At 40.9% G+C, this 24558-nt stretch overlaps 1 protein-coding gene across 3 annotated transcripts in view; it reads left to right on the forward strand.

Moving 5' to 3' along the window:
- Positions 1–3299: 3299 nt before the first annotated feature.
- The window catches only part of ATR (ATR checkpoint kinase), a 125163-nt gene continuing 103904 nt past the window's right edge, over positions 3300–24558 (forward strand). For all 3 annotated transcript variants that reach the window (XR_012519232.1, XM_003942568.3, XM_074405801.1), the window contains exons 1-4: positions 3300–3484; positions 17999–18090; positions 19828–19968; positions 23274–24151. Coding sequence is in view for 2 of the 3 variants with exons in the window: in XM_003942568.3 (XP_003942617.2) it covers positions 3426–3484; positions 17999–18090; positions 19828–19968; positions 23274–24151 (1170 nt within the window). In the remaining variant the exon portion in view is untranslated. The remainder of the gene's footprint in view (positions 3485–17998; positions 18091–19827; positions 19969–23273; positions 24152–24558) is intronic.

Raw genomic sequence — 24558 nt, forward strand, 5'->3', positions numbered from 1 at the left:
CAGAACGGAGTGACTACAGTCAATAATAATTCATTGTACATTTTTATAGCCAGGTGCGGTGGCTCACACCTGTAATCCCAGCACTTTGGGAGGCTGAAGCGGCTGGATCACGAAGTCAAGAGATTGAGACCATCCTGGCCAACGTGGTGAAACCCCGTCTCTACTAAAAAATACAAAAATTAGCTGGGCATGGTGGCACACGCTGTAGTCCCAGCTACTTGGGAGGCTGAGACAGGAGAATCGCTTGAACCGAGGAGGGGGAGGTTGCAGTGAGCCGAGATCGTGCCACTGCACTCCAGCCTGGCGATAGAGCGAGACTCTGTCTTAGAAAATAATAATAATAATTTATTGTACGTTTTAAAATGAGTATAAATGGATTGTTAGTAACACAAAAGATAAATGCTTGAGGTGATGGATACTCCATTTACCCTGATGTATTACACATTGTGTGCCTGTAACAAAATAGCTCATGTACCCCATAAATACATACATCTACTATATACCCACAAAAATTAAAAATTGGCTGGGTATGGTGGCTCCTGCCTGTAATCCCAGCACTTTGGGAGGCCAAGGCAGGCGGATCACTTGAGGCCAAGACCTCAAGACCAGCCTGGCCAGCATGGTGAAACCCATCTCTACTAAAAATACAAAAATTAGCTGGGCATAGTGGCAGCCACCTGTCATCCTAGCTATTTCGGAGGCTGAGGCGGGAAGATGGCTTCAATCCCGGAGGTGGAGGTTGCAGTGAGCTGAGATCATGCCACTGCACTCCAGCTTGGGCCACAGAGTGAGACTCTGTCTTAAAAAATGGTGAGATGGCCAGGCACAGTGGCTCACTCCTGTAATCTCAGCATCCCAGCACTTTAGGAGGCCAAGATAGGCAGGTCACTTGAGGTCTGGTGTTCAAGAACAGCCTGGCCAACATGCTGAAACACCATCTCTACTAAAAATACAAAAATTAGCCGAGTGCAGTGGCATGTGCCTGTCATTCCAGCTACTTGGGAGGCTGAGGCGTAAGGATGGCTTGAATCCTGGAGGTAGAGGTTGTAGTGAGCCAAAATCGTGTGATTGTAGTCCAGCTGGAGCAACAGAGTGAGACTTGTTTCAGAAGAAAAAAGTCTGGGAGACCACCTCCAGCCCAAGTATGGAGAATGGGTTAGAGAAAAACAAGCCTGAAGGCAGATAGGCAAACTCAAAGCCTATTGAAGTAATTTAAGCAAGAGGTGATGATGGCCTAAAACTAGAATGGTGATAAGGGAATTTGGGGGAAAGTGGGTAAGTTTGATATTTAGGAGATAGAACCTTGTCCTTGACTTTTAAAGATATAAACTGAAATCTCTGCAGATAAATTGATATGATGTCTACACTTTTCCTTAATCCAACTGGGGAGAGAGAAAATGAGAAAGGTGTTTATCAATGAAACAAAGACTAACCACATGCTGATAATCATTGATTGGGTGATGGGCATAAAGTAGTTCCTTATTCTGTCTACTTTTATATATATTTGAAAGTCCCCATAACAAAAAGTTAAGCAAAATAAACTGCCTGTGAAATGCTGAAGGGAAAATATTCAGTAGGGAGATTGACACAGAAAATACAAATCTTGGAGAGAGATAAGGAAAGAGCAATGAATTTGGGAGTGAACAGGAGATAGAAAGTTAACTGAAGCCTTGAGAGTGAAGGAAAGACTAAAAAAGAGAAAAGAACCTAAGTTAGAATCCTGAGGAATACCAACAGTAAAGGGGATGGCAAAGAAGTGGTGTTAACAAACAACATGGAGGCCAAAGAAAGCTTTCCAGGAAAGCAGCGGTGGTCTCTATTAGGGGTCTTCAACCCCAGGGCCACAGTACTGGTCAGAGGCCTGTTGGGAACCGGGCCACACAGTAGGAAGCTTCATCTCTACTTGCAGCAGCTCCCCATTACTGGCATTACAGCCTGAGCTCCCTTCCCGTCAGATCAGCGGGACAACACATTCTCACAGGAGCGCAAACCCTATTGTGAATTGCACATGCGATGGACGTTGGTTGCATACTCTTTATGAGAATCTGATGCCTGATGGTCTCTCCTTGTCTCCCATCACCCCAGATGGGACCATCCAGTTGCAGAAAAACAAGCTCAGAGCTTCCACTGATTCCACATTATGGTGACTTGTATAATGACTTATTATATATTACAATGTAATAGTAGAAAGTGCACAATAAATGTAACGTGCTTGAATCATCCCGAAAACATCCCTTCACTTCCCTGTCCATGGAAAAATTGTCTTCCACAAAACTGGTCCCTGATGCCAAAAAAGTTTAGGGACTGCTGGTCTTTATTGTCTAGAAAATGTATATTCCCAAAATCCATTGATTTACTTTAAAAATTAAATCACAGGGCTGGGCGCGGTGGCTCACGCCTGTAATCCCAGCACTTTGGGAGGCTGAGGTGAGCGGATCACGAGGTCAAGAGATCGAGACTATCCTGGCCAACACGGTGAAACCCCGACTCTACTAAAAGTACAAAAAAAATTAGCAGGGCGTGGGGGCACGCGCCTGCGGTCCCCGCTACTCGGGAGGCTGAGGCGGAAGAGGAAGAATCATTTGAACCCAGCAGGCGGAGGTTGCAGTGAGCCGAGATTGCGCCACTGCACTCCAGCCTGGCGGCACAGCAAGGATTCGTCTCAAAAAAAATTAATAATAATAATAATAATAATAAATTAAATCACAGTTTGTGGATGCCCGTAATGGTGGCATTTCCATACACAGTACTACTGCTTTGATGAGACACAAATATAACCCAACCCCATTTTTAAATATGAAATGTTGGCGGGGTCCTCATCGAAACCTAAAAGTGACTTCAAGTCGAAAAAAAATGCTTAAAAAGAAAAAAAACAGGGAGAGCCCACCTTTTGCCCTCTCTCAAGAGAGTGACGAGTGGTGGGGAAGTGAGAAACTTTAAAAATGTGACAGCGTTACTCTGGGGAAACGGAGTCTACTCTTGGCCTTTACTCGCTGAACTGTCCTAATTCTCACATTTGTGAAGCGAGAGTCTGGGTTGGCGGCCCTCAAGTCCTCAGCCTCCTCCGATTCGGGGGTCTGGCTTCGCTGTGTGCCTCCCAGGCTTCAGAACAGCCGTCTGGCCGCTTAAAACGCAAGCTTCACAAACTTTGCTCACTTAGTGCTGAGAACTAAGTCCTGACCCAACCAGGGAGTTCGACCGGCGCGCGCTCGCCCGCTTGCCCCGCCCCCTAACGGTTTCCCGGCTTCCCCCGGGTCCTCTGCATAGCAGACGCAGGGCCCGGCAAGCGGGGCCAACAGCGGCTTCCGGGAGGAGTTTTGGCCCCCGCAAGGCTCCGTCGGGCGCCGCTCTCTTCCGGCAGGGGTAGCTTGGGAGACGCCAGGAACCAGCGTCGGCGTGGTTGACGAGTATCGGGCAGCCTCAGCATGGGGGAGCCGGGCCTGGAGCTGGCTTCCATGATCCCCGCTCTGCGGGAGCTGGGCAGGTAGGGTTAGGCCCATCCTGGGTCCTGCATCCTCCTCCGCCGGTCCCGTCTGGGGTTTCACGTGCTCTCCGCTCTCCTGCCGCGCTATGGTTCGGATCCCCGAAGCCCCAGCTGCTGCCCTTGTGGAGATGCTCCGTGGCTGATTTGGGCGCTTCTCCCTCAGAGTGCTCGTTAATAGGACGTGGGGACGTGGGGCCGTCGCCACAAACCTGCGGGAAGCCGGTCCGAGGGGAGAGAGGCGTCTGCCGGCCCGGGTTTAGCTCAGCAGCGCCGGAGAGTTCGCCCAACCCGAGAGTTTGCTTCCTGCAGCTCGAGAGGAGAGTCCCTGCGGATCACTTTCTGGTCACTTTTCTACACTTATTTTCTTCTCGAAAACCTCTTTCCTTAGACGAGGGACTTGACTCATCTGTTTCTGTTCTTTGTGATCGCTCTTGGAGGAATTGGTTTTTAGCCTTGTATTTTGTCCCCAAACTGCCCTTGGAAAAAAATCACCGCTTCTCATTTTCTGCAAGTGACATCACTTGATGGAAAAGGCAGTTGTTTTCTTTGAAGTGCAGTCATAGTGCATATTGAAGATGTGACCTTCGTATTTATTAATCGTCCAGTCCTCGTTACGTTATTTTAGTCAGAAATTGGAGAGCTAGACCTCAGTGTCCACAAAATCTTAACGTGCATAGACTGTTGCCAAAATTTGGAGACAATTTATTTTTTATTTTTATTATTTGTTTTTTTTTTAATTTTTATTTTTTGGAGACAATTTAATAGTTCATTTGCAAATGCCGATTTTCTGTAAACCTCATGAAAACCAGTGTCTTACCAAAAGAGGGAGGGAGAGGTGTTGATGGCTGCCACACCACTTTAACACTCAGGCAGGCTTTCCTGAACCAGGCCTAAAGACTCAGTAGGGCTTGTTTTGTTTTGTTTTAATTCTAAACTACTGCGAACAAGAAATAAATGAGCTTGTGCTACTACCGCAGTTGACTTATCAGTTGGAATAACTGCTTCCCAATTTCTTAAACTGTTTGAAAACTTTCCATACACAGTCAAAACTGACATTAAGCTGATGGGATAGCTACTTCCCTTTCTTTTTGCAGTGCAGTTGTGTTAATTTTCACTGGTTGGCCATCCAAATAATCTAGGCCTAATATATGAATACGAGGATAAATGAAGGGACGATTCTTATCCTGACTGCATCACTATTTTTGACTGTGCGAATTTTTTCTACTTTTTGTTAGTGTGGCGAGTATACTTTGTGTTTACAGTTTATAAAATAACTTATACCTCTCTAAAAGAAGATGAAGAAAAGTGATCATTTTAGGAAGTTGGTTTACAGATTTTATCTTTCAGGCTCACTGTGAAGCTCAGTATATTTTTCCCACTTTGTTTTAAAGTAGAAATAGCTCTACTAATTAATTCACTTTAAAGTAGAATTAATACTTCTCTTCCCTCTTCTGTCTTCCTCCATGAGACCTTGTTAATAAAAATAGTTGGTTCTTGGATTATATATAGTCTGTTTCATCAGTAGAGCTTATGTTATCTTCCATTTGTAGCCATTCCAAGAGAAACAGAAAAACTGACCTATAGAAAATTGTCTAATAGTTTTTAATTTTCATGGCTTTTTCTTTACAACTACTGCAATCAAACAAGCTCATCCATTTTCACAGTATGTCCATGACATAGGTCACAGAAATTGAAAAACCAAAGGCACAGCTAGCAGGTATCAGAGCTAGGGTTCAGATTCAAGCTATCAAGGCCATTTTTTCCAAAATGTTCCCCCTTATGACTATGGCAATTAGACTACTGAAAAAAAAATGAGATTAGTGTTGTAATTATGGGCAGCTCTTCATCAGTCCCTCAGACAAATTTTGTCCTATTTTTTGCTGTTAGCATTCTACTCTGCATAGTCTTGCTCAATGACCTTTCCACTTTCCTAGCTTCAACTATCATCTGCTATTTGATGACTCCAAATATGTTTTTTTAAATCCTGTCTCCTACAGAACTGTATATTTGCTGTGTACTGGTAGTTTCACTGAGTTTCCTATATGTAGTTAAGATTCAACATATCCAATACCAATACAAATTCTTCACATGTCTTAACCGTCACAAGCCTTCTTTTTTTTTAAATTAAAAATAAATTATTTTTCCTTTATTCACTGAAGTAGGGATATCTCAGTAAATGGCACCATATTCACTCATTTCTCCAAACCAGAAATCTAGAAGTCATTCCTGACTGTTCTCCAGTGTGCTTTCAGACTATGTCCTTAGCCCTCTTTTGATTTGCGCTCTCTTCCCAAGTAATCTTACCTAATTTCATTACTTTAAATGTCATCCATTTGCTGATAACTCCCAAATTTATATTTCTAATCAGATATATATTAGGTTGCTTACTCAACATCTACACTGGAAAGTGAAAATTAACATATCCAAAGCAGAACTCCTGATTTACTGCCCTTGAATTTGTTCCTTCTCGCATGTTATTAGAAACATACCAACCAAAAGCCTAGGAGTCATCCTAGGTTTTTCCCCTTTATCCCTTAATAATCTATGAGTTAGTTCTGACAACCGTATGTTTAAGGTACATCTAGAATCTAACACTTCTCACCATCTTCACTACTACCACCAGAATTTCTTAACTAAATTGATTCAGTAATGTTAGTTGATCTCCGCATTTCTACTTTTACCTACTTAAAATAAATTTTCCACTCAGTAAAGTGATTTTTCATCTATTAGTCATATTATAAGTTTCCCCTGCACAAAACCGTCCTTTAATTTTCTAGGACACTTAAAAATCAGTATAAAATCTAAACTCCTTACCAAGGCCTCTAAGGTCCTACATAATCTGGCTCAGCTTGCCTCTGACCTCATCACCTTCTATCCTTTTTTTGCTTACTCTACTCTAGTGAGACTGACCTTGTTTCTCCAGGACACCAAAGTGATTCCTGCCTTCAGTCATTTGCTGTTTCTTCTGTCTGAACACTGGATGGTTTCATTTAGATGTCATTTCAGAATCACCTTCTCTGATCTTCCTACTTAAGATTGCTTTGCAGTTGTAAGACATTTTCAAATATGGTAGTTGCTATTAAAATGTTAAATGGAACAGTGAGATGTGGATGAAGTTCTGAGGAACAGCGGCATTAGCCAGTAGAGGAGATTTGGATGGTGTTAAGAAGCTAGAAGCTAATCATGTGAATCTGAGATGAAGTAGGAGGTACAAAGGCCCCTAAGTGGGAATGAGCCTACTTTTTTTTTCTTTTTGAGATGGAGTCTTGCTCTCTCCAGTGATGTGATCTCTGCTCTCCCTCCTGGGTTCAAGTGATTTTCCTGTCCCAACCTCTGAAGTAGCTGGGACTACAGGCTTCCACCACCATACCCGGCTAATTTTTGTATTGTTAGTGAAGACAGTGTTTCACCATGTTGCACAGGCTGGTCTCCAACTCCTGACCTGAAGTGATCCACCCGCCTTGGCCTCCTAAAGTGATGGGATTACTAGCTTGAGCCATCGTGCGGAGCCTAATGAGCCTACTTTAAAAAGAATAGTAAGAAGACTGGAGCACAGGGAGCAAATAGTGGGTGGTATGAGTTAAATAGGGAGGGGTAGGCAAGGGCCACATCCTTTAGCACCTTAGAGGCTGAGATTTTATTGTGCGATGGGAAACATTGGAATTGTTTAAACAGGGAAATAACAATTGAATACAAGTTTTTAAAAACTTGCTTAATTTTTACTCCCTTAAAAGCTTTAAGTGCTTACACATTGCCTTCAGTGTAAAATCCACACTCTTAGCCAGTCCTTTGAGCTTTGACCCTATCTTCCCTTTTCAGCTTCATCTCTAAAGGCTTTAGCCATATAGAGCCTCTTACAGTTTCTAGTGCTTGGGACTACCCTCCCTCTTACCCTTATTTTACCTGCCTTGTCCCTTAGGGATTCAGTTTTGTATCACGTCCTCAAGGAAACCGTGACTAATAGGGCCCTGCTCAGGGCTGAATGTCCCTCTTGTGTTCTTTCTTGGGTCTGTCAGTTCTTAACCATAATTACCTCTTATTTGTCCTTATTTTAGGGCAGGTGCATTCCATGTTGGTTATGCTGGTATTTGATGCTTACCTCAGAAGAGGTGCATAAGCTTCATATAATACTTGCATATCTACTCAAATCTTATAGTATACTTTTGAAAAGTTATACTCTCTTATCTCAGTTCCAGGGTAGAAGTCACAAAATAAGAAATGCTCACTCCTGTGAGTTTTCTTTCTTTTTTTCTTGTTTTTTGAGACTGGCTCACCTATTGCTCAGGCTGGAGTTCAGTAGCGTGAACACGGCTCACTGCAACCTCTGCCTCCTGGGGTCAAGTGATCCTCCCACCTCAGCCTCCCAAATAGCTAGGACTACAGGTGCATACCACCATGACTGTCTAATTTTTGTGTTTTTTGTAGAGAGCGGATTTCACCATGTTGCCCAGGCTGGTCTCAAACTCCTGGGCTCAAGTAATCCGCCTACCTCAGCCTGCCAAAATGCTGAGATTACAGACATGAGCCACCACGCCCGACCAAGTTAGTGTATCTTATGAATGGTAATCAATTTACTTTTTTACTAAAACTGATTTTTAAAAATTACACAAATAATACAAGAGTGAATAATTTTTACAAATGAAACTTTGTAAGAAACTCTGACCACTACCCACAATGCTGATTCCTCCTCCCACGTGCCTCTTTGTTCAGATTTTAAAATGATACTTGTGAAATTATCCTTGACGAATCACAATGTCTTCTGACTTTGTCTAAAACAGTTCATGTTACCTTGTAATTACAGATTTTGAACTTTTTGTTAAATTTGTGATGTCCTATACTGTGGTAGCCACTAGCCAAATGTGGCCATTGAGCACCTCACATTTAGCTAGTCTGAACTGAGATGTGCTGTAAATATATGTTACACAGTGGGTTTCAAAGACTTAGTACTAGAAAAAAGAATGTAAAAGATCTCATGAATAATTTTTATACAGATGGCATAGTCAACTAATATTTTGGATATATTGCTGGGATCAATTTTTTTTTTTTTTTGCCTATTTCTTTTTTTTTTCTTTGTTTGTTTTTTTGTTTTGAGAAGGAGTTTCGCTCTTGTTACCCAGGCTGGAGTGCAATGGCGCAATCTCGGCTCACTGCAACCTCCGCCTCCTGGATTCAGGCAATTCTCCTGCCTCAGCCTCCTGAGTAGCTGGGATTACAGGCATGCGCCACCATGCCCAGGTAATTTTTTTGTATTTTTAGTAGAGACGGGGTTTCACCATGTTGACCGGGATGGTCTCGATCTCTTGACCTCGTGATCCACCCGCCTCGGCCTCCCAAAGTGCTGGGATTACAGGTGTGAGCCACCGTGCCCGGCAGTTTTTTTTGCCTATTTCTTAATGTGGCTACCAGAAAATACAAAATTGTGGCTAACATTATATTTCTATTTGCTAGTGCTGATTTAAATAAGATACATAGCACTAAGTTTTTTTGCATTCACATGCAAATGTGACTACTCATTCTTTGATTCTTTTTTTAAAGGACTTTAGTAGCATATACAAACTTGCATTTTTTTTTTTTTTTTTTTTTCTGAGATGAAATCTCATTCTGTCACCCAGGCTGGAGTGCAGTGGCATGATCTCGTCTCAGAGCAACTTCTGCCTCCCAGGTTCAAGCAATTCTCCTGCCTCAGTGCCTAAGCCTCCCGAGTAACCAGGATTACAGGCGCCTGCCACCATGCCTGGCTAATTTTTGTAACTTTTAGTGGAGAAACGGTTTCACCAGGTTGGCCAGCCTGATCTCAAACTCCTGATCTCAGGTGATTTGCCCACCTCAGCCTCCCAAAGTGCTAGGATTACAGGTGTGAGCTGCCACACCTGGCCTTTTGTGTCTTTCTAGAGTTTTTATATTACTTACAAATATTTGTTAATTTCAGTAAGTTTTTCTGTTAAGCAAGTTCTAGGTGATGTAGAGGAGGCAAAAAAAAAAAAAATGCATTTTCTCTCCTGGTAGAGCTTATGGTCTAAGGTCACTTCATGGGATACTTAGAGAAATAAAGTGCAGTCTGCCACCGGTAGGAGCTTATGGTCTATTGGCAGGTAATAGGTAGATACTCCACAGGTCCAGAAGGCTATGCATTAGAAATTAAAGAACCACAAAATTCAGGAACGGTCTTGTGCATTCATTCATTGAACAGTTTTTTTTTTTTTTTTTTTTTTTTTAATGTCCACTATGTACCAGGTACAGGGACCAGTTCTTTTTTTTTTTTTTTTTTTTTTTTCCCTTCTTTTGGAGACAGGGTCTGGCTCTGTTATTCAGTCTGGAGTGTTAGTGACGCGATCTCAGCTCACTGCAGCCTCCACCTTCCAAGCTCAAGCGATCCTCCCCTTCAGCCTCCTGAGTAACTCGAACTGCAGGTGTGTGCCTCTAGAGGCTAATCTTTCTATTTTTTTGTACAGACAGGGTTTCACCATGTTGCCCAGGCTGGTCTCAAACTCCTGAGGTCAAGCAGTCTGCCCACTTTGGCGTCCCTAAGCACTGGGATTATAGGCATGAACTACCGCACCTGACCAGGATCAGTTCTTCTATGGCATTTATTAGCTGTAAATGCCATTGATCCTATGTGTAATCAATTAAGGTTGGACTTTGCGGTTTGAATTAAAAAAAAATTAGGCCAGGTGTAGTGGCTCATGGCACTTTGGGAGGCTGAGAGGTGGGTGGTTTATGAGATCAGAAGATTGAGACCATCCTGGCTAACACGGTGAAACCATTCTCTACTGAAAATACAAAAACTTAGCTGGGCATGGTGACACATGTCTGTAATCCCAGCTATTTGGGAGGCTGAGGATGGAGGATCGCTTGAAACTGGGAGGCGGAAGTTGCAGTGAGCCAAGATAATGTCACTGCACTCCAGCCTGGGCGAAACAGAGCAAGACTCTGTCTCAAAAAACAAAACAAACCAAAAAAAAAATCACTATTTTTCTTTTACCATTATTTGAGATAATAAATGGGGAAAATATATGAACATGTTGCAGTGCTATGTAGAAATAAATGGTGACGTATATGAAATATATACTATTGTTTATAAATAACCATCTTACCTACTGCATCCTAAGTTGTTTTGTCAGAAGTGATGGATTTGCCCATCACGCACACACAGCCTTCTGTGAATCCTCTAGGTGGAGTTAATCATTGCCTGCATTGGGTGTACATGATACTTGCTTTTAATTTTTTTTTTTTTTTTGAGACAGAGTCTTGCTCTGTTGCCCAGGCTGGAGTGCAGTGGTGCGACCTGAGCTCACTGCAACCTCCATCTCCCAGGATCAGGTGATTCTTCTGCCTCAGCCCCACCCCCCGAGGAGCTGGGACTACAGGCATGTGTCACCACCCCCAGCTAATTTTTGTATTTTTAGTAGAGACAGGGTTTCACCATATTGGCCAGGCTGGTCTCGATCTCCTGACCTTGTGATCCACCTGCATTGGCCTCCCAAAGTGCTGGGATTACAGGCGTGAGCCACCGGCTGCTTTTGATTATTTAAGTACATTCCTCTCCTTTCTCCAGCAACTATTCTGAGTTCTTTGAAGCAGAGTACCTTATTTTGTTGTATTTGCCTTTTGAATTTATTAAATTATTAGCTCTGTACCCATCCTTCCTTTCTTTATTTATGAAAAGAGTTACCTTCCTGTCCAAGGATTGTATTTTACTTATATCTGGTTTCAAGAAGGGAAGTCAAACCTCAAGAATGGGTTGCTCAGGTCTTTCTATATATAAATCCTCTTGATCTCATACAGTTCTTTAGTTATCACCCGCTCTACTCTTCATATCATGGTGAAGCTTTGGAAAGAACCTGCTGTTCTCAGTATTCACATTTCATTAGTTTTTCAGCCCCCTGCAATCTGGCTTGTCTTTACAGGAAATTTTTAAAAGTCCAAAAGAAATACAAAAGTGAACTCAATGTGGATCAAAGACCTAAACATAAGAAGTAAAACTGAAACTCTTAGAAGGGAACATAGAGGGAAAACATTATGACACTGGATTTGGCAATGACTTATTTGATATGACACAAAGCACAGGTAGCAAAATTTAAAAATAGATAAATTGGAATTCATCAAAAATAAAAAACTGTGTATCAGAGGGCAGTATCAACAGAGTGAAAAGGCAACCCATGGAATTGAAGAAAATATTTGCAAATCGTGTATCTGATAAGGAGTTTAATATCTAGAATATATTAACTCCTGCAGCTCAACCACAAATGTAACTTGATGGAAAATGGAGAAAGAACTTGAATAGGCATTTCTCCAAAGAAGATATAAGCACATGAAAAGATGCTCAAAATTGCTAATTATGAGGGAGATGCAAATTAAAACCACAAGACACTGCTTCACACCCCTTATGATAGCTATTACTTAGATAGTTGGGCATGGTGGCTCATGCCTATAATCCCAGCACTTTGGGAGGTCAAGGCAGGCAGATTGCTTGACCCCAGGAGTTTCAGAGCAGCCTGGGCAACGTGATGAAACCCCGTCTCTACAAAAATTAGCTGAGTGTAGTGACATGCACCTGTGGTTCCAGCTACTTAGGAGGTTGAGGAAGGAGGATCTGAGACTGGGAGGTAGAAGCTGCAGCGAGTTATGGATGCACCACTACACTCTAGTCTGGGCAGCAGAGTGAGATCCTGTCACCAAAAGGGAGAAAATTTTTTTTAAAAACCCTGAAAATAACAAGTGTTGGTGAAGATGTGGAGAAATTGGAACCCTTGTGTGTTTCAGGTAGGGGGTGTACGTAGAAAAGGATATTAGAGTTCCATCAAAAATTAAACATAGAATTACCATATGGTCCAGCAATTCCATTTCTGGGTATATACCTAAAAGAATTGAAAGCAGGGACTTTAACAGATACTTTTACACCCATGTTCACAGCAGCATTATTTATAGCACCCGAAGTGTGGGAGCAACCAACGTGTCTTATCAGTAGATGAGTGGATAAACTGCATTATATACATAGAATATTAGCCTTAAAAAGGAAAGAAATTTGGGGCCGGGCGGGGTGGCTCAAGCCTGTACTCCCAGCACTTTGGGAGGTCGAGGCGGGTGGATCACGAGGTCGAGAGATTAAGACCATCCCGGTCAACATGGTGAAACCCCGTCTCTACTAAAAATACAAAAAATTAGCTGGGCATGGTGGCGCGTGCCTGTAATCCCAGCTACTTGGGAGGCCGAGGCAGGAGAATTGCCTGAACCCAGGAGGCGGAGGTTGCGGTGAGCCGAGATCGCGCCATTGCACTCCAGCCTGGGTAACAAGAGCGAAACTCCGTCTCAAAAAAAAATAAAAAGGAACGAAATTTGGACACATGCTACAATGTTGATGAACCTTGAAGACGTTCTGCTAACTAGGCAAAATAAGTCAATCACAAAAGGCTAAATATTGTCAGATTCCACTTATGTGAGATACTTAGAGTAGTCAAATTCATGGAGAAAGTAGAATGGTGGTTGCCAGGGGATAAGGGGGAGGAGGAAGTGATGCTGTTGTTGAATGGGTGTATAGTTGTAGTTTGGGAAGATGAAAAAGTTGTGGAGATGGATGGTGATAATGGCTGCACAAAAATGTCAATGTACTTAATACCATAAAACTGTATATTTAAAAATGCTCAAAATGGTAAACTTACATGCCTGGGTGCAGTGGCTCATGCCTGTAATTCCAGTGTTTAGGGGGGCTGAGATGGGAGAATCCCTTGAGCCCTGGAGTTCAAGGTTACTGTGGGCTGTGATTACACTACTATACTTCAGTCTGGGTGACAGAGAGAGACTGTCTCTGAAAACAACTTTTTAAAAATAATTAAAATGATAATGATAATTGCATCTCATGTGGGGTGGTTTGTAAAGATTAAAAGATATATTTCTCGTAAAATGATGAATATTGTTCATGGAAAACATTCTATAATACATTTACATTTTTTAAATTTAAAAAATGTAAATTTTATGTTATCTATATTTTACCCAAATAAAAAGACATTTTTAAAAACTAATTTTATTTGATCCTGTTGACAGCTCCCTCCTTGAAATTATAATCTCCTTGGTTTCTAGAATAAACGTCTCATAGTTTTTTCTTTTTGTTTTGTTGGCTTCTTTCCCTTCCTCCTTCTCTTTTGCTCCTGTAACTTTAATTTAGGGGTCTTTCTTTGGCTTTGTTATTACTTACTTACAGTTGTACTCCTATCCCATACTTGGACTACTACTATCTGTTATGGCCTCAGGCAGGTTGTATAATCTCCTCTAGTGTCATTCTCCTCAAATACAAATTAGGATTTGATACCCCTATCCCTATCTTGTGGCTTGTGAGCATTAAATGAAATGACATAGATAATGTGTTCAGCCTTGTCTTATATAATGATAACTTAATTCTAGGCTAGATATTTCTTTTTTTTTTTTTTTTTTTTTGAGACAGAGTTTCACTCTTGTTACTCAGGCTGGAGTGCAGTGGCACGATCTCTGCTCACCGCAACTTCCGGCTCCCGGGTTCAAGCAATTCTCCTGCCTCAGCCTCCTGAGTAGCTGGGACTACAGGCATGCGCCACCTAGATATTTCTTAAGGTCAAGAACTAATTCCAGCTATCTTTTGGACATCTCACTTTGTTGTTCCTTTGTGACCTTACACTCAACATTTCTGAAGCTGGATTTGTTTTTCTCACCAAACCTGTGCTTCTTCCTGTTAACTGTTTTGGTAAATGGCCTTAAAATCTACCCTCAGTAGAGGGCTAGGCTGACTTATCAAGTCTTTCCCATTGAACTATTTCTTTCATCTTCTTAATAGTACTTCTAGTGTGTTGCTTGGCACATTATAGGTACTCAGTAAATGTTTGTTGATTGCAAGAATGACTGTATGATTCCTTATCCTGTGTGGTAGAACATAGACTTTCTACTTTTTGTTTTTGTTTTTTGTTTTTAATTTGAGACAGATTATTGCTCTGTCACATAGGCTGGAGTGCAGTGGCATGATCTCTGCTCACTGGAACCTCCTACTCCCAGGCTTAAGCAATCCTCTCACTTCAGCCACCCAAGTAGCTGGAGCTACAGGTGCACAGACTTTCTACTAAATTCTTATATTCTGTTTTATGGCTGTTTACACCAAATCATTGAGCTCAAGTTGAATTTATTCTGGATTCTGGGGTACAATTCTGCTGAATTATTATATCTCCTCTTAATATTATTTTTTTCTTGATTGGACCTAAGACTAAAATATATGTACTTTTTCTTAACACTTTCTTAGCATTTTATTTTGGAAAATTTTAGACATACTGAAAGAACAGAAAATAGTATATGGATTACCCATATACTCATCTCTTGGCGATGATCAATTAATGGTTCTCTTCCTCTCAGCACAGAGTATTACGAAGCAAATTTCAGGCATCATTTCATCCATAAATATTAGTATTTATCACTAAAGGATAAAGACTTTTAAAACATAATCATAATAACATTATCTCACTGAAAAATAATTTCTTAATAAAATAGTCTGTGTTAAAATTTTTCTAGTTGTCAGACATACACAGAGTTTGTTAACGAGTTTGTGTTTGTTTTTGTTTTTGAGACAGGGTCTTGCTCTGTCACCCAGGCTGGAGTGCAGTGATGTGATTATGGCTCACAGCAGCCTCAACCTCTGGGGCTTAAGCGATCCTCCTACCTCAGCCTCCCAAGTAGCTTAGACTACAGGCATGTGCTGTCATGTCCTGCTAATGTTTTAAAAAGTTTTTTTTCCTAGAGATGGGGTTTCATGATGTTGCCCAGGCTTGAACTTCTGAACTCAGTGATCCTCCTGACTTGGCTTCCCAAAGTGCTAGGATTACAGGTGTGAGCCACTATGCCTGGCCACTAACAGTTTTTTTTCGGAATTAAAATTTGTTTTGGGATCATGTATTGTAATTGGTTGATACAGCTCTTAAGTCTCAGTTTTATAACAGATTTCTCCTTATTTCCCTTAGAATTTACTTGTTGAAGAAACTTCTGTAGATTTTCCAAAAGTCTAAATCAGTATGATTTAATAGAAATATAGTACAAGCCACATATGTGATTTAAATTTTTATAGTAGTCACATTAAAAAAAAAAGGAAATTGGTGAAATTAATATTTTTAAAATTTAACTCGATATACTCCTACATCACTTAAGAACAGGACTGTGTTCAGAAAAATGCATCATTAGGTGATTTTGTAGTTGTGTGAACATCACAGAGTATACTTACACAAACCTATGTGATACAATATACTACATACCTAAGCTATTTCGTATAGCCTATTGCTTCTAGGCTACAAACCTGTATAGCATATTACTGTGCTGAATGCTGGGGGCAGTTGTAACATAATATTAAGTATTTGTATATCTAAAGATACCTAAACATAGAAAAAGTGCAGTAAAAATAATGTATTACAATTTTATGTCATCAACATTGTATATGCAGCCTATTACTGACTGAAATGTCATTATATGGTGCACAACTGTAAATCCAAATATTATTTCAATATGTAATTAATGTAAAATTATTAGATATTATATATTACTTTTTTGTATTAAGCTTTAAAAATCTAGGATATATTTTATAATTATACTGTCACAGGATCCTTGGGGTGTGACTCTGCCAGCTGGAAACCTCTGTGACTGGTGGCACCTTTGTCCATGTTTTACTTGGGCCCACAGGGCTTCTTCCATCCATTCAGCCTGTCAGTCTGCCCTTGGCTCTTGCTTCTGGCCCAGTTTCACACCTGCCAAGGGTGAGCTAAACACAGAGTGGCAAGGGGTGCATGAGAAAGTGAGTGAGGGATGTGGCCACTGCACACAGCCTGGCATGCCGGCCGTGGTGGGGCGGGCAGCTCCAGATGTCAGCACAGACACTGGTTCCTTGCAAAGCAGTGGCTGGCTCAGGCGTACCATAAGCAGCTTTCACTGCTGGCATTGGGTAACGTGGTGGCACCCAGAAGCTTGGAGATACCAGGAACCACAGAGCCCCAAAGCAGGTGTCATAGCCCTGGCTCAGGGAGCTTCTGTGTCTGGGCCCCCTGAAGAGCCACAGCTCTTGTCTCCTTTTCTCTTACCTCCTTCTGGTCACTCACTATGTGGTGAGCAAGGGGTGTGTTTCAGTCCTGTTTGTGTTGCAGCTCTTTCAGTCCTGCCATTCAGCAGGTCCCAAGTTCTTGTTCTACATCCAGGAAGAATGAGGTATGTGGACGACTGGAGGGTGAGAAAAGCAAAGAGGTGCTTTATTGAGCAACAGTACAGCTCTCAGGAGACCTGAAGTGGGTAGCTCCTTTTTGCAGGCAGGTTACACTGATGAGCGCAGCTCTCAGCGGAGAGGAGACCTGGAGTGGGTAGCTCCTATCCACAGGCAGGGTGTCTGATGAGTATACAGCTCTCAGCTGAGAGGAGACCCACAGTAGGTACCTCCTCTCTGCAGGCAGGTCAGTCAGATGTCTGGCTGAATCTGGCTGAGTCTGGGGTTTTTAAGTATTTCAGAATAGGAGGAAGTGAGTGCTGATTGGTCCCTGGGAAGTCATAGGTGGGCCTGGAAAAAGCACCATGAGTTCTCTCTATGATCTGTATAAGTGGCAGCCAGGCCCCCAGGTTTCAGGCTGTTCATGGCTTGAAGGTGCGGCTTCACTGGGGACCTACCCCTTTCCGCCCAGGAGCCTGTCTAATTCCTGCTGCCATCAACCTGCCGCCCACTACACCCAGGCTGTTCATGCTGAGGGGCACCTGCAGGCCCATGCTAAGCTGCCCTCAGCCCACCACTTGGCCTGCTCATTGACACCCAAAGTCCAGAGGGGGCTGAGGCAGCAGGGGGCTTGTGTGTCATTGCCATCCTGAGCACATGCACACCTGGCTGGGTAGTGACAGCACCTGGACTTAGCCACAACTTTGCTCCAGAATTGGGGTGGGTGCCTGGAGTGAGGAGAGGCCAGGCAGTGGGAGCAGGTACTTCCACACCTGTGGGGGCAGGGGACTTCCTGGACCTGGAGAGAGCAGGGATACCTGGGTTTGCAGCCATGGTTGGGTAGCTGCACCTGTTCCCAGGATGGCAGGGCTCCTGGCCCTGCAACTTGAAAGGGGGCTGGGCTTCTGCCTGTCTTGGTTCCCACTAGCTCTATGGAGCAAGCAGCTTGAGCCCCACCTTCCTCACTGGAACCAGCAGCATGGCAGTGGCTGCTCCAACTGGGCTGGCACTGCCATCAGTAGCACATTTCAATTTGTACTAATCACGTTTCAAATGCTCGGTAGTTACTTGTAACTAGTGGCTACCATGTTGAGCAGGACAGGTCTAGGCTTGGCTGATTGGATCTCTTTAGTATTATTTAGCATATTTTTTTTCTTGTAAATTGGTAATGTATTTTGATTTCTTTTCATTTTTTAAATGGAAGAATACTGTGAATGTCAACATTGACACTAAACAGATTTGATAAGTTTACCTTTAGAGAACTTTTTTACAAATGAAACCGAGTCACTTTAAGGATTAAAAGCTTTTAATTTGTATTTTAGTGCCACACCAGAGGAATATAATACAGTTGTACAGAAGCCAAGACAAATTCTATGTCAATTCATTGACCGAATACTTACAGACGTAACTGTTGGTAAGAAACCAATTATTTCTTCTATAAACTTTATACATTAGACTTTTTTATTTTACATTTATACTTTATAGTAGCATTTTTCTCCATGTAGTTTTAGATACGGAGTTAGTATTTATGATAGTTACTATTTTCAAGCAAGTTAGTTGGTTATTTGTTAATCAGTATTGCTATTGCTTGTTACAAAATTTGAATTCGGCTTTTAAAATAATTCTCTCTTCCTATTATCTAGATTTTCTATTGCTTGCTATGAGTTCTTTGATACTGGATGTTATAAATAAAAATATTTGGCCAGTACCAATCATGTGGACCCTATTTTGGTTAGCCTTATGCCAGTGGTAGACTTCTAGCAAAAAAATTCTTAAAGTTTATGCCTGTGCCGGTAGGAGGTTATAGGATTATGTGAGTTACTAAATCAATTATTGCCTGTTTGTGCCAAATCTGATAGATAAAATATTACCAGTCTGGTGAGATAGTGTCACATTTGTCATATCTCTTGAAATTACATGGAAGGGGTAATATAAAATGGCATTAGGCTCAGGGTTCATAACTTGGCTTCCAAATTTGGCACAGATTTTTATGACTTAGGCTAGCCATTTAGCCTTTCTTTTTCAATCAGTAAAATGATGGGTGTTGAAAAATAACAAGGAACTACTGAATACTTGGGTGATGTGTTTTTGTATGGTATTCCTATTCCTTCTGTTTAGACTATTTGTCCTTCCCCTCTCTGACCAAATCCCCATTTAGGAATCATTTCCTTCACAGTGTCTTTCCAGATACCTGTTTCCCCTTATTCTGGATTAGTGCAGTTACCATATTATGTTATAATTATTAATTTGTTTGACTCCTCACTGCATTGTGAGAACGCTTTTTAATCATTAGATTTTAGCACAGTGCCTGTCATATTATTTCTAAAGTACATGTTTGATAAATGGGTGTATGATAGACGAATGCATGTGATTTTTCAACATTTAAAATTAGATAAGACTGTAGTGTTGGCTGGCATGGTAGCTCATGCCTGCCCAGCACTTTGGGAGGCTGAGGTAGGCAGATCACCTGTGGACAGGAGTTCGAGACCAGCCTGGCCAACATGACGAAACTCCATCTCTACTAAATATACAAAAATTAGCCGGGCAAGTGGCACACACCTGTAGTCCTACCTACTCAGGAGGCTGAGGCAGGAGAATCACTGGAACCCGGGAGGCAGAAGTTGTAGTGAGCCAAGATCATACCACTGCATTCCAGCTTGGGCAGCAGAGCAAGATTTCGTCTAAAAACAAAAACAAATACTGTAGTGATTGGCTCCCATCAATTTAGCTTGAGTGCTGTGTTGAATGTAATTCTGGTCACCAAATTGTGGTTTCCTTTTTTTTTTTTTTTTTTTTTTTAAAGAGAGTCTTGCCTTGTTCCAGGCTGGATGCAGTGGTGTGATTATAACTCGCTGCTGCGAATCTTCCTGCCTCAGCCCCCTCCCTGCCCACTGAGTAGCTGGGACTGTAGGTACACACTACCACTCCCAGGTAATTTTAAGAAAAAAATTTTTTGTAGAGATGGGATCTTGCCATATTGTCCAAGCTGGTCTTGAACTCCTGGGCTCAGGTGATCCTTTCACTTCATCCTCCTGAAGTACAGGGATTACAGCTATGGGGTACCTTGCCTGGCCCACATTTTGGTTTCTTAACAAAAGGACCATTGTTTAATTTGTCATGACTCTTTAAAATGAATCTTTTATTGTTTTAGTTGCTGTAGAACTTGTAAAGAAAACTGACTCTCAGCCAACCTCCGTGATGTTGCTTGATTTCATCCAGCATATCATGAAATCCTCCCCACTTATGTTTGTAAATGTGAATGGAAGCCATGAGGCCAAAGGCAATTGTATTGGTAAGTGCTGTTATTTGTGTGTTCACTTGCCATCTATTTTGTAATGTCCTCCTTTTACTGCTCTTCTGAAATATTACATGTACAGGATTATACTTTTTTGGGTCGGCTTTGCTGTAAATTGAAGGAGCAAAATGGTAATGGTTATTTTACCTTTACATGTCCTTACTGTTTTCTTTTTAGTATCATATACTAGGTGCTTAGAATAGAAATAATCAAATTCGATTATTTGCCACTGAACACTTTGGCATAGTTTTCTTTTTTCTGTTTTTTGTGTTTGGTAATCTCTTTCTTCTAGATCAGAGCTTGGCAAGCTGTAGTCCACAGGGTGGCTACCTGTTTTTGGGAACAGAGTTTTGTGTTTTGTTTCATTTCTTTCTTTTCTTTTTCTTTTTCTTTTTCCTTTTAGTATGAGACAGGGTCTTGCTATTTTGCCCAGGCTGGTCTTGAAGTGGTAGACTCAAGGAATCCTCCTGTCTCAGCTTCCTGCATACCTGGGACTATAGGCACATGCTACTGTGCCTGGCTTCATTTTTCCTAAACAGAGTTTTATTAGAACACAGCCATGCTCGTTCTTTTACTTTGTCTGTGACTACTACAAAGGCAACTTGGGCACTCAGGGCAAAAATAATACTATCTGGTCCTTTAAAAGAGATTTACTGACCCCTGTTCTATATATTGAAGCTTTTCTCCAGGTTTATTCCTTACTACACCTACTACTTTTGTCCCTTCATTAGTGTCTTCATAACGAGATGCAAACTAAACATTTTTTTGTGTATAATGGATAAAGTATTTTAAAGTTTTTTTCTCAAACTTTAAACTTTGATAGCATGTCCTCCAAGAAGTTTTTTCAGAGTACTGCTTCTAACTGCTTAGAACTGGCTTGGTTATTCCTTCTTTATGCTCTGTTAGTACCAAGTGTTCTGCATGTCTTCCATCATAGAGGCTGTTAAACGGTACTGTAATCCTTGGTGTGTCTATATTCTTTCCTATAGTAGTTTGTAAACTGCAAGTCATAACCCACTAGCGGGTTATGAAATTAGGCAATTATCAGCATTTTAAACAAGGTGAAATAAACTAGAAAATATCATATGCTGAACTCAGTGGCTCATGCCTGTAATCCCAACACTTTGGGAGTTCAAGACCAGCCTAGGCAACATGGCGAAACCCTGTCTCTACTAAAAAAAAAATTACACAAAAAATTAGCTGGACGTGGTGGTGCATGCCTGTGGTACCAGCTACTCGGAAGGCTGATGCACAAGAATTGCTTTAGCCAGGAAGGCAGAGGTTGCAGTGAGCTGAAACCATGACACTGCACTCCAGCCTGGGTGACAAGAGCGAAACTCCCTCTCAAAAAACAAAAACAAAAAAATATATCATAGTATATTGTGGTGTAATAAGAGTAAGTACTGTTTCATGAACCTTTTGTTTTAAATATTTAAATAAAATACACGTATGTGTACTGGGTCATGATATAAAATGTTATTTCTTTGTTTCAGTCAAAAAGTTCAAGAAACTGTACTGTGGGATTCATGAGGACAGGACTATGATTTATTCTTGTGTACCTGAGACAGAGTCACCACTCAAATTTTAGTTGAAGGAATGACAATAGCTATCCTTTATTGAACATTTATTTTACTTTGGAACTGTGCTGAGTATTTCATGTACATTGTCCTATTTGGTCCTCACAGTAACCCTTAACATGGATAGCATTATTCTCCTTTCATAGATGAAATTACAGAGGTTCAGAGAAATGAAAAATTTATACAACTAGTAAGTGGAAAGCTAGGACCTTGTCTGTCTGACTCCAAAGTTGATACAGGCATACCCCAGAAATATTGTGGGTTCAGTTCTAGACTAATGTAAAGCGAATATTGCAATAAAGTAAGTCACATGAATTTTTTGGTTTCCCAGTGCATATAAAAAGTTATGTTTACATTGTATATTAAGTGTGGAATAGCATTATGTCTCAAAAACAATATATGTATACCTTAATTAAAAATACTTTATTGCTAAAAATGCTAGTGATTATATGATCCTTTGGCAAGTTGTAATTCTTTGTGCTGGTGGAGGGTCTTACCTTGATGTTGAGGGCCTTACTGTGGATTAGGCTTTGGCTTAAAGGGAATGTTGTGGCTGGTTTGATCTTCTTTTCTTCATACTGGAAATTTTCTCATCTTTTAATGATTTGATCTTCTATGCAGACTACGAAAACTTTCTTCATACCAACAATAAGGTTGTTTCACTTTCTCATCAATGGTGTGTTCACTGAAGTAGCACTTTTAACAACTTGGTTGTTTGGTGAAAGGGTCCTAGCTTTTGACCTGTCTTGGCTTTCAACATGCCTTCATGAGTAGGCTTAGCCATTTCTAGCTTTTGCTTTGAAGTGAGAGATGTACGATTCCTCCTTTCTTTTCTTTTTTTTTTTTTTTGAGACAGAGTTTTGCTCTTGTTACCCAGGCTGGAGTGCAATGGCGCGATCTCGGCTCACCGCAATCTCCGCCTCCTGGGTTCAGGCAATTCTCCTGCCTCAGCCTCCTGAGTAGCTGGGATTACAGGCACGTGCCACCATGCCCAGCTAATTTTTTGTATTTTTAGTAGAGACGGGGTTTCACCATGTTGACCAAGGATGGTCTTGATCTCTCGACCTTGTGATCCTCCCGCCTCGGCTTCCCAAAGTGCTGGGATTACAGGCTTGAGCCACCTCGCCCGGCCTCAATTCTTCCTTTCATTTGAACACTTAGAGGCCATTGTAAAGGTTGTTAATTGGCCTAATTTCAATACTGTGTCTCAGGGAATTGGGAGACACAAGGAGAGGAAGAGAGATGGGAAACTGCTGGTTAGTGGGGCAGTCAGAACACATAACATACATTTATCCATTAATTTTGCCACCTTATGTTGGTATGGTTGATGACAGCTCCAAATAATTGCAACAGTGACATCAAACATCACTGATTACAGATCACCATAACAGATACAATAATAATGAAAAAGTTTGAAATGTTGTGAGAATTACCAAAATGTGATACAGAGACAGGAAGTGAGCACATGGTACTGAAAAAAAATGGTACTGATACACTTGCTTGATGCAGTTACCACAACTTTCAATTTGTGGCAAATGCAGTGTCCGCAGTGTGCAAAAAAACTGGTCATGCCTGTGTTCTAAACTACTATGTGGGGTGAAGGAAATGTTTTACATTCTTGTTCGTGAATTTTATTCTTTAAAAATCAATCGTTAAGGATTTAGCAAATGAGTTAGCACTTTGGATATTCTTGTTTATTTAATACCTTTTTTGTTTATTTCAAAGAATTCAGTAATTGGATCATAATAAGACTTCTGCGGATTGCAGCAACTCCTTCCTGTCATTTGTTACACAAGAAAATCTGTGAAGTCATCTGTTCATTATTATTTCTTTTTAAAAGCAAGAGTCCTGCTATTTTTGGGGTACTCACAAAAGAATTATTGCAACTTATTGAAGACTTGGTTTACCTCCATAGAAGAAATGTGATGGGTCGTGCTGTGGAATGGCCTGTGGTCATTAACCGATTTTTAAGTCAATTGGATGAACACGTGGAATATTTACAGTCTGCTCCTTTGCAGTTGATGAATATGCAAAATTTAGAATTTGTTGAAGCTACTTTATTAACAGTTCTTACTCGTATTATTGCAATTGTGTTTTTTAGAAGGCAAGAACTCTTACTTTGGCAGACAGGTTGTGTTCTGCTAGAGTATGGTAGTCCAAAAATTAAGTCCCTAGCAATTAGCTTTTTAACTGAACTTTTTCAGCTGGGAGGACTACCAGCACAACTAGCTAGCACTTTTTTCAGCTCATTTTTGAAATTATTAAAACACCTTGTAGAAATGGAAACTGACCAAGTGAAACTCTATGAAGAGCCATTATCAAAGCTGATAAAGACATTATTCCCCTTTGAAGCAGAAGCTTATAGAAATATTGAACCTGTCTATTTAAATATGCTGCTGGAAAAACTCTGTGTCATGTTTGAAGATGGTGTGCTTATGCGGCTTAAGTCTGATTTGCTAAAAGCAGCTTTATGCCGTTTACTGCAGTATTTCCTTACATTTGTGCCAGCTGGGTATGAATCTGCTTTACAAGTCAGGAAGGTCTATGTGAGAAATACCTGTAAAGCTCTTTTGGATGTACTTGGAATTCAGGCAGATGCAGAGGTAAGTAATTTTTCAGGTTACTTGTCAAGTATTTATTTTGTTTGTCATTTAATTGTATACATGTGTGCAAGATGTAATAAGAAAATAGAATATCTTTAGTAGTAATTTATATTTGGACCATAATGATTTTCATAGTCTAGTCTGGCTCACGGTTATGGACTTTTACTTTGATTTCAGAAGGATTTGTTCATCAAGTTGGTAATGAACTGCCACTGGAGTAGAATGTTTTTTTAAGTAGAATCTCTGAAGTATAAATGTATTTGTCGCATTATTAATTAAAAGGAGGAAGTTATCAACTTAATTGCAGAAGCTTTGATCACTCAAATAGATTTTCTGTCTGCCAAGTTATAATCAATCATTTTTAGAAAACCCGTGAATGATTAATCATGCCAAATTGTGCCCTTTTT

Source organism: Saimiri boliviensis, chromosome 9 (genome assembly GCF_048565385.1).
Source record: "Saimiri boliviensis isolate mSaiBol1 chromosome 9, mSaiBol1.pri, whole genome shotgun sequence".
Lineage (NCBI taxonomy): Eukaryota > Metazoa > Chordata > Mammalia > Primates > Cebidae > Saimiri > Saimiri boliviensis.